Below are 13,650 nucleotides of genomic sequence, written 5' to 3' on the forward strand. Positions count from 1 at the left end.
AATGTTTAAAATATTTGTATTATTCTAGATTATACAAACATTGTTATAATTTATAAATATATGAATTCTTTAAAATAATAAGTGAACAATTATGAAAACTTAGTTATTTGGTTTTGTATGTATGATATTTAAACCACGCGAATAATTAAACATTATTTTATTATTGAGATTAAAATTAACATACCTTTTACAATTTATTTTAAAAAACGAGTGTAAATTGGGGTGTACTGACCGCCACACATTTATACTCCAGAAGTGCATCTGCATTGCTATGTTATAAGAGCATTTTCAACAGTTCGTATGTTGAATCGTTGGTATAAATATCCACGTCAACAATCAACATCACATCATACAAGCTCTTCAATAAAGTGTATGTTAATCGTATGTAAAATAACTAAGGGGGTCCACTAAATATTAAAGAAATAACCATGGTTGCCTCGGAGCTTGTGCGTGAACCGTTGCTTCAAGTTCATACAATGTCGTTCTCTCTCTCTTCTTTATTATACGTCATGTCATCAAAATCATCTATGTGGCAATTTTACCAACGATGATCACACGATCATTGAAGATGCCCTAAGTAGTTATCCATTTCTAGCGTTAAATGTAGATAGAAGGGTGGATTCGCTTTGACGTATTTTGTCTGACGCCTGGTCGCTGGTTCGAGACATTCAGGTTTTGTTTTTCGTTCATTTTCTTACTGTACTGACACACAAGACCCACCAATTATATAGGAGTAGTTGAAAAATATGAAATGCCAACTCTCCAACGTCACCATGGGCTCTCGTGTGAGAAAAAGAATCAAGTGGGATTTTGAAGAAAACAAAAAATCAAAACAGGTCACGCGCCCTTCTCTTCTCGTTCCAGACAGCGAGCCCCATGGCATGCTGGCATGCCAAGTCAGCCTTGATTTCGTATTAAACGTGATTTACATCGTATTTGAACGGTCGAGTCAAGTTTTTGCATCAGTTCAATGTATGCTACAAGTTCTAGCACCAAAGTGATCGTTTGCATCAAGTTTAAGCATCACCGGTGTAATTGACTCTTAATCTATTAATAGAACTATTTTTCAACTTATCGGCTAGTCGGTAAAGTAGGAATTAATCAGTAAGTTAATCTGTTAACCGGATCAATTCTTTTGACAGGGCTTTAGCATCCTGTGCATATCGGTAGCGCCACAAACTAATGTTTGGTTATATTATCTCTTGTCATGAGCAAATTATGTGCTAAAGAGACACGGTGATTAGTAGCAAGGTGGTTGAACAATTGGTGGAATTCGGGTCGGTTTCAGTGTCGCGTTCTAGATGTCGCTACTTTTCAGCATTTGGACTCCTTCCTCGCAACGCGGCCTAACTGGAGAACAAATCAAACTTAATCCCAACAAGAAACCGTCTGGCTGCGATCGATCTTATCGATGGCTCCTTCCGCCGGCGGCGCGCACCAGTTCCTCGACGCGGCGCTGCCCTACGCAGAGGACGTCATGTGGCTCGTCCCCGACCACCTCGCCACGCTCACCGAGGCCTTCCCGTCCCTCCGGCCCAGGACCGGCCTCTTCACCCACGACGATGGCCGCGCCGCGCGCCTCCTCCAGGCCGCCGGCACCATCCCGATCGTCCACGCGGGGGTCTCATATGACCTCCCCGCCGTCGTCTGGCTCCCGGAGCGCTACCCGCGGTGCCCGCCCCTCGTGTTCCTCTCGCCGGCCCGCGGCACGGTCGTCAGAACCGACCACCCCCTCGTCGACCGCTCGGGCCTCGTCGCCGCGGCCGACGCCCCGTACCTCCGCTCATGGGCGTTCCCGTCCTCCAACCTCCGCGACCTCGTCCTGTCCCTCTCCCGCGCCTTCGGCATCGACCCGCCCCTCATCACCGCCGAGGTCGCCTACAGGCGCGACGCCCTCGCCGCCATGGCATGCGCCGACGTGGCCGCCCTGCGCGCTGCGAGCGAGGCCGAGATGGACGCTCTGTTCGCCGTGCAGGCCGAGCTGCGCGGGCGGGGCCGGGCGGCGGACGGCCTGGTGCGCCGAGCAGGGGAGGAGGTGGACGCGCTGGAGCGCCGGCTGCAGGACGTGACGGTGGCCGCGTACGCCTTGGAGACCTGGGTCGCGGCGAACCGGACGACGGTGGCCGCGCACGGCGACGCGCAGGCGGGGGCGGCAGTTCAGCCCGCGGACGCGCTGTCGGTGCAGAGGCTCGAGTGCGCGGCCATGGATCTGGCGCTGGAGGACACCATGTACGCGCTGGACGAGGCGGTGCAGGGAGGGGCCGTGCCGTTCAGCGGCTACCTCCGGAGCGTGCGCGCGCTGGCGCGGGAACAGTTTTTCCAGCGTGCTCTCTGGTCCAAACTTTGCTAGGAAGGTCTTTTTCCTTCCATGGAAGCAAACCTTCAGTCTTATCTTCAGATGCAGAAAAATCCAGAGACCTGATTTTTGCCGATGTACGCGGTTGCACCTGCGTTTGCTAGTTGTATACTGCACCTATACTGTTATACTCCCTCCGTTCCGAAATATAAGACATTTTAGAGTTTTGACTATAGACTACATACGGAATAAAATGAGAGAATCTATACTTTAAAATATGACTACATACATCCGTATGTAGTATATAGTGGAATCTTTAAAAGGTCTTATATTTAGGAACGGAGGGAGTAAAACACAGAGCTTGCTCAGATGCTCCGTTAACGAGGAAAAAGAGTTGTATAGCCACTGATGTAGCTCAAGGAAGGAGTGTTTTTATTTTGGTTGGCCTCCGTCTTAAAATAATTGTTTTAATTTTATAATAGAATTAGTATAAAGTCATATTAAACTTAAGATATTTATTTTAGAACGTAGGGAGTATTTGGTAACGGGAATACGATTTGTGCTCTGCTGGAGCCTATCGATGCAGCTTGTTGAGGATGACTTGGTGAGTCACACTCTAGAAAAGCTCAAATTGTGGAAAGAGGCAGGAGTTATGGAGAATGACATTGTTGAGAGTAATTAGCCTAGGATCTTAGGTGTGGTGTCTAATTATGTCTTACTGTCCAGCAATTTGATTTGAGTCGTATAAACCTTTTGCACTCCTTTTATAAAGTTATATACGGTACGTCATTTTGGACCTACTAAAAGAAAAAGAACTAGGTACGGAAAGGGCAACCACCCCCTCCCTCGTGATCCTTGAGGTCTGGAGGCACCTCAGCTGAAGGTTTGATCGAAGAGCAACTACTCTGAGATGATGGCAAGAAAGAGGATGAGACCCATGATGTTGTCGTATAGCCTCCCAAGCTCTATGATGGAGTCTTATAGTGTTTTCGTCTTTGTTAAGACTAATTATGCTCAACATATATGTTAATCACAAACAATATAAATCACTGTTTGGTGCATATAAAAAGTTCAAAAAGTAGGTAAATGTAGGTTTTACTCACTAGAATAATACACGAGAGGAACCCGAGAACAATAGCAAAGTCATCTGAATTTCTGAGCTTACATAAGGAATAGGGTCGCTATCCCAAAGCTAAAGCACATGAAGATAAGTCCCTCAAGAAAGCGGAACATAAGCTGCTGGTATTTCTCAAAATTTCCACATATCCTACTGAAACAATCTGAAGATAAAGTACATCATCCACATGGTAAAATTTTAAGAATCGGAGGTAAATGAGTGAAAACAATAAGGCCAATGCATTACCGTCCAAACTACTAGAACCATCCGAAAAAAAACCAGGAATGACATTATATAAAAGTAGGTAGGGAATAATAAATACATTAGGATACGTTGTAAATTGGACAAATATAGCAAATCATATCTAGAGGAAGTACCGGTGGAGTTAAGTGAAGTCCTAGGATCAAGTTGATATGAAATAGAAAGTACATTAGGATATGTTGCAGACTGGACAAACCAAGTGGATCATTTGTAGAGAAAATACCGGGGAGCTATGGGAAGATGAAGGACCAATTCCCCACCCCCACCCCACCCCAAAAAATAATACCGGGGAGCTATGTGAAGATGAAGGACCAATTCCCTGCCCCCACCCCACCCCAAAAATTAATACCGGGGAGCTATGTAAAGCCATATTTTTGAAGTAAGAAAATGTTGGTTTCATTTAAGTTTGTGGGTGGAGTTAGATAAAGAAAATAGTCTTGAACACCAACATGCCACCCTTAATCCACCTCATCCTCGCCTGTCCAGCAAGGTTAAAGGCTATAACGCCACTCTAGAGCGCAACATATAACTCTTCTTGTGTGATACCAGTGGCGGAGCATCTTGAGGACAATTAGGGGCCTGCCCCCCCCCCCCCCACCCTCTTAGAAGAAATTCTGCCAAATAAGCCTATCCTTCAGCTAATTGTTGTACTAATCATCCGGCCTCTATGATCACTCTAGCCTTTTCTATGTCATATTCAGTCATTTGCCCCCGCCCCTCTAATATTTGGTTCACGCTCCATCTATGCGTGGCACCTTCGTGCAACACAATACCTATAATCGTATAATTGAGCAGATGGGTGGTCTTCCTCGGTATGTCGATCAGAACTTCCTTGAGGAAGGCAACGAAAGCTCCTACCTGCCGCTCACTACGGCAGGAAGCCTTGCGCCGCATAGGGGGGGGGGCGTCCCGACTGGACCGGCCCAGTTAAGTTTCCTTTTTTTCTGTTACTTTTTTATTTTCCTTTTCTTTTTTATTTGAATAAAAAACATTTTCGAATTTGACTAACAATTTTGAACAATTGTGAAATTTTTTGGCAATGTTTAAAGCATAAAGATTTTTAAAATCTTGAGAACAAAATTTTGAAAATAAGAACAATTTTGAAAAACTCTGAACAATTTTGAAAGCGCAAACAAATTATTTAACCATGAACATTTTTTGCATTTTGAGAACAAATTTTGAAACCGAGAACAATTTAAAAAACGTGAACAAATTTGGAAGCATGCATAATTTTTTAAAGCACAAACACTTTTTGAATCTTGAGAACAAAATTTGGAAAAGGAGAACAATTTTGAAAAACGCTGAACAAATTTGAAAGCGCGGATAAATTTTCAAAGCACGAACATTATTGTAATTTTGAGAAGAAATTTTGAAACTGAGTACAATTTTTTAAAAAGTGAACAAATTTGGAAGCACGAACAATTTTTTAAAGCAAGAACATTTTTTGAATGTTGAGGATAAAAATTTGAAAAGGAGAACAATTTTGAAAAACCCCGAACAAATTTGAAAGCAGGAACATTTTTTTGCATTTTGAGAACAAATCTTAAAACCGAGAACAATTCAAAAAAATGAGAACAAATTTGGAAGCGTGAACAATTTTTTAAATACACGAACATTTCTTGAATCTTGAGAACAAAATTTTGAAAAGGAGAAGAATTTAAAAAAAACGGAAACAATTTTATGAAGAACGAACATTTTTTTATTTTCAGAACAAATTTTGAAACCGAGAACACTTTTAAAAAACCGTGAACGGATTTGGAAGCGCGGACAATTTTATAAATACATATTTTTTTTGGAAAACATAAACAATTTCTTAGTCTATAAACAAAATTGAAAACAGGAGCATTTTACAAACATAGAACATTTTTTGTAAGAACGAACATTTTTTTAAATTTGTGAACCTTTTTAGAGACGGAAACATTTTTTGAACTTATCTACACTTTTTAAAACAGGAACATTTTTTGAACTTACGTATATTTTTTGAAACGGAAAATATTTTTTAGAAAATGAAGACTATTTTCTAAACTTCCCGAACATTTTAAAATATTGAATAATTTTAGAATTGGCGAACAAATTTGAGCAAGTTTTAATTTGTGAACAAGTATTCAAAAAAGCAAAAAAGAAATCATAAAACAGGAACATTATTTTTAATTGTGAAAAGAAGAACATTTTTTTCAAAACTGTGAACAATTTATGAAAAAAGGAAAAAAATAAAAATTTATGAAGTTTTTTGAATACGAGAACAATTATTGAAACACGAACATTTTTCAAAAGAAGAAAAAATTTTGGAAGCAGGAAATTTTTTTGAAGCACGGACATTTAAATATAAACTGTGAATACGAGAACATTTTTTGAAATTCAAAACAAAAATTATAAAATGTCAAACACAAAAATAGGAAAAGAAAAAAGAACGAAAGTGAAGGAGAAAATCTAAAAAGGAAACAATAACAATTTTTTTAAATGTGAATTTTTTTTTGAAAATATCGCCAATTTTCTAAAATCCCAAACATTTTTTGAAGCTACAATTTATTTTGAAAAAGGAAAATATTTGAAATTTAGGAAAAAATTATAAAATTAAAAAAATTCTGAATTTCAAGAAAAAATTTAAAACATGAACTTAGGTTACAAAAATAACCATAGAAAAAAAAGAAACAGAAGGAAAACAACAAAAAAAGATAAGAATGTAAAAAAAGGACAAAAAAATAAAGCAGAAACCGGAACTGCCTGCAAAGGGAGATGGGTCGGCCGAGTTTCTCGCGCCCCTGTGCGTTTACCCGACTATTTCATGCAAAATGCATTAAATAGGGTTTTCCGAAGGTAACGATCATTTTATGAAGCTGCAAGTTTAGGCAAAGGCAAGTGATGGGGATAATGGTCCGCGTGTTACAATTCTCCGTGATGATGCCGAGGGAAAGTCGGCCTTCTAGGCATGCATTATCATAGAAGAGGTGGCCGAGATGTGCCACATCCACGGTGAGCCGAGGCAGGCTCGGCTAGCATGTGAGCTTCATGAGGACATGCAATGCCGCAGCCAAAAACAATACTCCCTCCGTCCGAAATTACTTGTCACAAAAATGATAGAAATGGATGTATCTAGAACTAAAATACATCTAGATACATTCATTCCTCGGACAAGTATTTTCGGACGGAGGGAGTACCATACAACCACCATGCAAGACAACACGAAGCACCATGAAATTGATCTTCAAGACTCACTCTTCCAGCGAGACCGGAGACGCGGGTCCAGTTAAGCGATTATTGGCTGGCACATAGTTGCTAGAAATTTGGGTTGATCAAATCCAGGAACGGGGCCGCGGGAGGAGGATTACTACGGCTGAGATCCAGGGTCAAAGAGGGCTACTCTTCTTCGGGGCATAATTTTGGATCGCAGGACGCAACCCAGCAGAATCTGGGTCGATATATTCTCATCCTCGGTATGCGGTCCTCTTTTTTAGGAACACAAAGCTTTATAGATCAACGACATCCAGGCATATCGCCCTACACGCAAGCAACCACTTTGGGCGGTACAATAGTATCTCACTCCACACACATATTTGGTTAACATTTACAACCGATTTGAGCTAACTCGTGCGGAATAAAGTTTATACTTCGTCTACACGCATTGACACTCCACCTGGAGAACTACATCTTCAACTGAAACTTAATGTCTTCAATGATTGCTACATAAGGCGAGGCGTCAACACGCCGGACATCCATCGCATCCGCCAGCAGCTGAGAGTCCGTCTCAAAGCTCACTCTGGTGGCTCCCAGCTCAGTTGTTGTCATCACCGCCGCCGCCAGAGCGTTGACCTCAGCTCCGAAGGCATCATGAACCTGTTCTTGCCACCCTGCCCTAGCGATCATGACATGCCCTGTGCTATCATGAGCCACAAGTCCCCATCCAATGAACGGCTTCCGCGGGGTGAAGGCGCCATCGAGGTTAAATTTAGCGATCTCATCTGCACGCGGCTGCCATTTTTCAGGGGGGGGGGGGTCGTATAGGCTTGGCCGATAAGAAAAACTGCTCATACTCGAGCGCATCACAACGCGCCCGCCTCGCAATCTCAGCCACTTGCACACGGAGTTCTCCTTATCTGACTTTATTTCGGTTGTTACACCAGTGCCACCAAAAGGATATGATTAGCACTCGTTTCTTCTCATCTAGACCCCATAAAGAGTCGAGCATTGCATGCACACTCCCGATCCCCTCGAGCCGACTCCGTTCCAGCTCCAAACCGAGGTGCCTCTAAACATCTTTCACAACCTTGCATTTTATGAACAGGTGGTCGCCATCCTCTTCCCCCCTGCCACAGAGAAAGCAAGTCGACGCCTCTAATTTCATTTGTGCAAAGGGATAGGGACTCGTGGTGGATTCGCCAGACAAACATTTGTAGCTTTGCTGGACAGGGAATTTTCCAAATCCACTTCCATCTCCGGTGTGGACATCTATCAAGTTGACCGGTGCCCATTGTGCTCGTACTTGGTGCACCGTTCCTTCTCTGTTTGTTCAATTCCACTAGCAGCTTATAGGCACTCTTAACCGAATGATTGCCCTTTGTATCAAAATGCCATGCAATGAAGTCCTCTACCCCTTCTCTCAGCGGGATTTGGAGTATATAGCGAGCATCTTCCGCACAAAAGGTATCCCTAGTGAGGCGTTCATCCCAGCCACCCATGATCGTGCTGAGTAACTCGTGCCCATATTTCACTAGGCTAGAGCCCTTCGGGGTGATCACCTGTCTCGACCAGGGTCTGGGGATCCATGCGTCCAGCCATATGTTGATCCTTGCTCCGTCTCCAGCCCTCCAGATATATCTCTGCCTCACAACATCCAGCCCTTGGAGAATACCGCGCGAGGAGTATGAAATCCAATCGTGTGCCACAACCTTCAAAGCAGAGCAGTTAGGAAAGTAGCGGTCCTTTAAAACCATTGCACACAATCTCAAAGGGTTCTGCACATCCTCCAACCTTGTCTCGACAACATTGCTAAGTTAAATGTGTGCATATGCCGGAATCCTAGTCCACCCATAGCCCGAGGTTGTGAAAGTTTCTCCTAGCTAATCCAGTGCATGGCGTTTTGTTTATCTTGCTCGCTCCACCAAAATTTACAAAGAAATGTGTTCAACTCCACACAGAAGTGTTGGATAACGTAGCATAAATTCAAAAAAATTCCTACGCCATATTCAGATCTTCCTATGGAGAGACCAGCAACGAGAGAGGGGTGAGTGCATCTTCATACCTTTGAAGATCCCTAAGCGGAAGCGTTGCTACAACGTGGTTGATGGAGTCGTACTCGCGGCGATTCAGATCGCGGTGTGATTCTGATCTAGTGCCGAACCACGACACCTCCGCGTTCAACACACGTGCAACCCGGTGACGTCTCCCACACCTTGATCCAGCAAGGAGGAGGGAGAGGTTGGGGAAGATCTCCGGCAGCATGATGGCATGGTGTCGATGGAGAGACGAGGTCTCCTGGCAGGGCTTCGACAAGCACCGCGGGATAGGAGGAAGAAGGGGGGCAGGGCTGCGCCGAGGGAGATCAAAAACTGTGTGCAAAACAGCCCCCAAACCCCCACTATATATAGGAGGAGGGGAGGGGGGTGCCACTCCTAGGGTTCCCACCCTAGGTGGTGCGGCAGCCTCCCCCCTGATGGGAGGTGCGGCGGCCAGGGCACAGGGAGGGGGTGGCGCACCCCTAGGTGGGCCTTAGGCCCACCAGCGCCTAGGGTTTCCCCTCCTCTCCACCTCCTGCGCCTTGGGCCTCCTTGTGGGAGGCGCACCAGCCCACTTTGGGCTGGTTGCCCTCCCTCTTTTGGCCCATGCTACCTCTTGGGGCTGGTGGCCCCTCCCGGTGGACCCCCGGGACCATTTTCGGTGGTCCCGGTGGTCCCGGTACATTACCGGTGACGCCCGAAACATTTCCAGTGTCCAAAACCATCCATCCTATATATCAATCTTTATCTTTGGACCATTCCGGAGCTCCTCGTAACATCTGGGATCTCATCCGGGACTCCGAACAACTTTCGGTGACCTCGTATAACAATTCCCTAGAACCCTAGCATCATCGAACCTTAAGTGTGTAGACCCTACGGGTTCGGGAGACAGGCAGACATGACCGAGACACCTCTCCGGCCAATAACCATCAACGGGGTCTGGATACCCATGGTGGCTCCCACTTGCTCCACTATGATCTCATCGGATGAACCACGATGTAAAGGATTCAAATAATCTCGTATACAATTCCCTTTGTCTGTCGGTATAGAACTTGCCCGAGATTCGATCATCGGTATACCTATACCTTGTTCAATCTCGTTACCGGTAAGTCTCTTTACTCGTTCAGTAGCATGTCATCGTGTGACTAACTCCTTAGTCACATTGAGCTCAGGATGATATTCTACCGAGTGGGCCCAGAGATACCTCTCCGTCACGCGGAGTGACAAATCCCGATCTCGATTCGTACAAACCCAACAGACACTTCCGGAGGTACCCGTAGTGCACCTTTATAGTCACCCAGTTACGTTGTGACGTTTGATACACCCAAAGCACTCCTACGGTATCCGGGAGTTGCACAATCTCACGGTCGAAGGAAAAGACACTTGACATTAGAAAAGCTTTAGCATACGAACAATACGATCTAGTGCTATGCTTAGGATTGGGTCTTGTCCATCACATCATTCTCCCAATGATGTGATCCCGTTATCAATGACATCTAATGCCCATGACCAGGAAACCATGATCATCTATTGACTAACGAGCTAGCCAACTAGAGGCTTGCTAGAGACACATTGTGATCTATTTATTCACACATGTATTACTGTTTCCTGTTAATACAATTATAGCATGAACAATAGACGATTATCATGAACAAGGAAATATGATAATAACCATTTTATTATTGCCTCTAGGGCATATTTCCAGCAGTCTCCCACTTGCACTAGAGTCAATAATCTAGTTACATTGTGATGTATCGAACACCCATAGCATTATGGTGTTGATCATGTTTTGCTCGTGGAAGAGGTTTAGTCAACGGGTCTGCAACATTCAGATCCGTATGCACTTTACAAATCTCTATTACTCCACTCTAGACATGGTCCTGGATGGAGTTGTAGCGGCGTTTGATGTGCTTCGTCTTCCGGTGAAACCTGGGCTCCTTGGCTATGGCAATGGCCCCAGTGTTATCACAGAAGAGTGTCATTGGACCCGACGCGCTTGGAACCAATCCAAGGTCGGTGATGAGCTCCTTCATCCAAATTCCTTCATGAGCTGCTTCTGAAGCAGCTATGTACTCCGCCTCACATGTAGATGCTGCCACGACTCCTTGCTTGCTGCTGCACCAGCTCACTGCCCCACCATTCAAAACATATACGTATCCGGTCTGTGACTTAGAGTCATCCGGATCTATGTCGAAGCTAGCGTCGACGTAACCCTTTACGATGAGCTCTTCGTCACCTCCATAAACGAGAAACATCTCCTTAGTCCTCTTCAGGTACTTAAGGATATTCTTGACCGCTGTCTAGTGTTCCATACCGGGATCACTTTGGTACCTCCCTACCAAACTTATGGCAAGGTTTATATCAGGTCTGGTACACAACATGGCATACATTAGAGAGCCTACGACTGAAGCGTAGGGGATATTACTCATCTTCTCTCTATCTGTTGCCGTGGTCGGTGACTGAGTCTTACTCAATCTCATACCTTGCAAAACTGGTAAGAACCCTTTCTTTGAGTTTTCCATATTGAGCTTCTTCAATATCTTGTCAAGGTATGTACTTTGTGAAAGACCTATGAGGCGTCTCAATCTATCTCTATAGATCTTGATGCCTAATATGTATGCAGCTTCTCCAAGGTCCTTCATTGAAAAACTCTTGTTCAAATAGGCCTTTATGCTATTCAACATCTCTATATTATTCCCCATCAATAATATGTCATCCACATACAGTATGAGGAAAGCTACAGAGCTCCCACTCACTTTCTTGTACAGACAGGCTTCTCCATAAACCTGTATGAACCCAAACGCTTTAATCACCTCCTTAAAGCGAATGTTCCAACTCCGAGATGCTTGCACCAGCCCATAGATGGAGCGCTGGAGCTTGCACACTTTGTTAGCACCCTTAGGGTCGACAAAACCTTCTAGTTGCATCATATACAACTCTTCCTTAAGGTTCCCGTTAAGGAACACTGTTTTGACGTCCATTTGCCAAATTTCATAATCATAAAAGGCGGCAATTGCTAACATGATTCGGACTGATTTCAACTTCGCTACGGGAGAGAAAGTCTCTTCGTAGTCAATTCCTTGAATTTATCGAAAACCCTTTGCGATAAGTCAAGCTTTATAAACGGTTACATTACCATTTGCATCAGTCTTCTTCTTGAAGATCCATTTATTTTCTATGGCTCGCCGGTCATCGGGCAAGTCCACCAAAGTCCATATTTTGTTCTCATACATGGATCCTATCTCGGATTTCATAGCTTCAAGCTATTTGTTGGAATCCGGGCCCGCCATCTCTTCTTCATAGTTCGAAGGTTCACCGTTGCCTAACAACATGATTTCCATCAGAGGGTTGTCGTACCACTCTGGTGTGGAGCGTGCCCTTGTGGACCTTTGCGGTTCAGTAGTAACTTGATCCAAAGCTTCATGATCATTATCATTAACTTCCTCTTCAGTTGGTGCAGGTGCCACACGAACAATTTCCCGCACTGCGCTACTTTCCTGTTCAAGAGGGGGTGTAATTACCTCATCAAGTTCGACCTTCCTCCCACTTACTTCTTTCGATAGAAACTCTTTCTCTAGAAAGGATCCATTCTTGGCAACAAAGGTTTTACCTTCGGATCTAAGATAGAAGGTATACCCAATAGTTTCATTAGGGTATCCTATGAATATGCATTTTTCCGCTTTGGGTTCGAGCTTTTCTGGTTGAAGTTTCTTCACATAAGCATCGCAGCCCCAAACTTTAAGAAATGACAACTTAGGTTTCTTGCCAAACCATAGTTCATACGGTGTCGTCTCAACGGATTTAGGCGGTGCCCTATTTAAAGTGAATGCTGCAGTTTCTAATGCGTATCCCCAAAATGATAGCGGTAAGTCGGTAAGAGACATCATAGATTGTACCATATCTAATAAAGTGCGATTACGACGTTCAGACACTCCGTTACGTTGCGGTGTGCGAGGCGGCGTTAGTTGTGAAACGATTCCACACTTCCTTAGGTGTGTGCCAGACTCGTGACTCAAATATTCTCTTCCACGATCAGATCGTAGACACTTAATTTTTCTGTCACGTTGATTCTCGACCTCACTATGAAATTCCTTGAACTTTTCAAATGCCTCAGATTTGTGCTTCATCAAGTAGATATACCCATACCTACTCAAATCATCGGTGAGAGTGAGAACATAACGATAGCCACCGCGAGCTTCAACATTCATTGGACCACACACATCAGTATGTATTATTTCCAATAAGTCGGTTGCTCTCTCCATTATTCCTGAGAATGGAGTCTTAGTCATCTTGCCCATGCGGCACGGTTCGCATGTGTCAAATGATTCAAAGTCAAGAGACTCTAATAGTCCATCAGTATGGAGCTTCTTCATGCGCTTAACACCGATATGACCAAGGCGGCAGTGCCACAAGTATGTGGGACTATAATTATCAAATTTATATCTTTTGGTACTCACACTATGAATATGTGTAACATCACGATCGAGACTCATCAAGAATAAACCATTCACGAGCGGAGCATGACCATAAAACATATCACTCATATAAATAGAACAACCGTTATTCTCTAACTTAAATGAGTAGCCGTCTCGCATGAAGCAAGACCCTGATACAATATTCATGCTTAAAGCTGGTACTAAATAACAATTATTAAGGTTTAAAACTAATCCCGACGGTAGATGTAGAGGTAGCATGCCGACGGCGATCACATCGACCTTGGAGCCATTCCCGACGCGCATCGTCACCTCGTCCTTGGTCAGTCT

General features: G+C 44.1%; 1 protein-coding gene across 1 annotated transcript; it reads left to right on the plus strand.

Moving 5' to 3' along the window:
- Window positions 1-1,107: 1,107 nt before the first annotated feature.
- Window positions 1,108-2,536, plus strand: LOC123399126 (protein ELC-like). The gene has a single exon (XM_045093549.1). The coding sequence runs from the start codon at window positions 1,412-1,414 to the stop codon at window positions 2,348-2,350; it is 939 nt and encodes a 312-aa protein (XP_044949484.1). The 5' UTR covers window positions 1,108-1,411; the 3' UTR covers window positions 2,351-2,536.
- Window positions 2,537-13,650: the final 11,114 nt, after the last annotated feature.

This window comes from Hordeum vulgare, chromosome 5H (assembly GCF_904849725.1).
Source record: "Hordeum vulgare subsp. vulgare chromosome 5H, MorexV3_pseudomolecules_assembly, whole genome shotgun sequence".
In the NCBI taxonomy this organism is placed as follows: Eukaryota; Viridiplantae; Streptophyta; class Magnoliopsida; order Poales; family Poaceae; genus Hordeum; species Hordeum vulgare.

Excerpts from the sequence above, each read along its gene's own strand:
- LOC123399126 (XM_045093549.1), top strand. The coding sequence starts at position 1,412 with ATGGCTCCTTCCGCCGGCGGCGCGCACCAGTTCCTCGACGCGGCGCTG.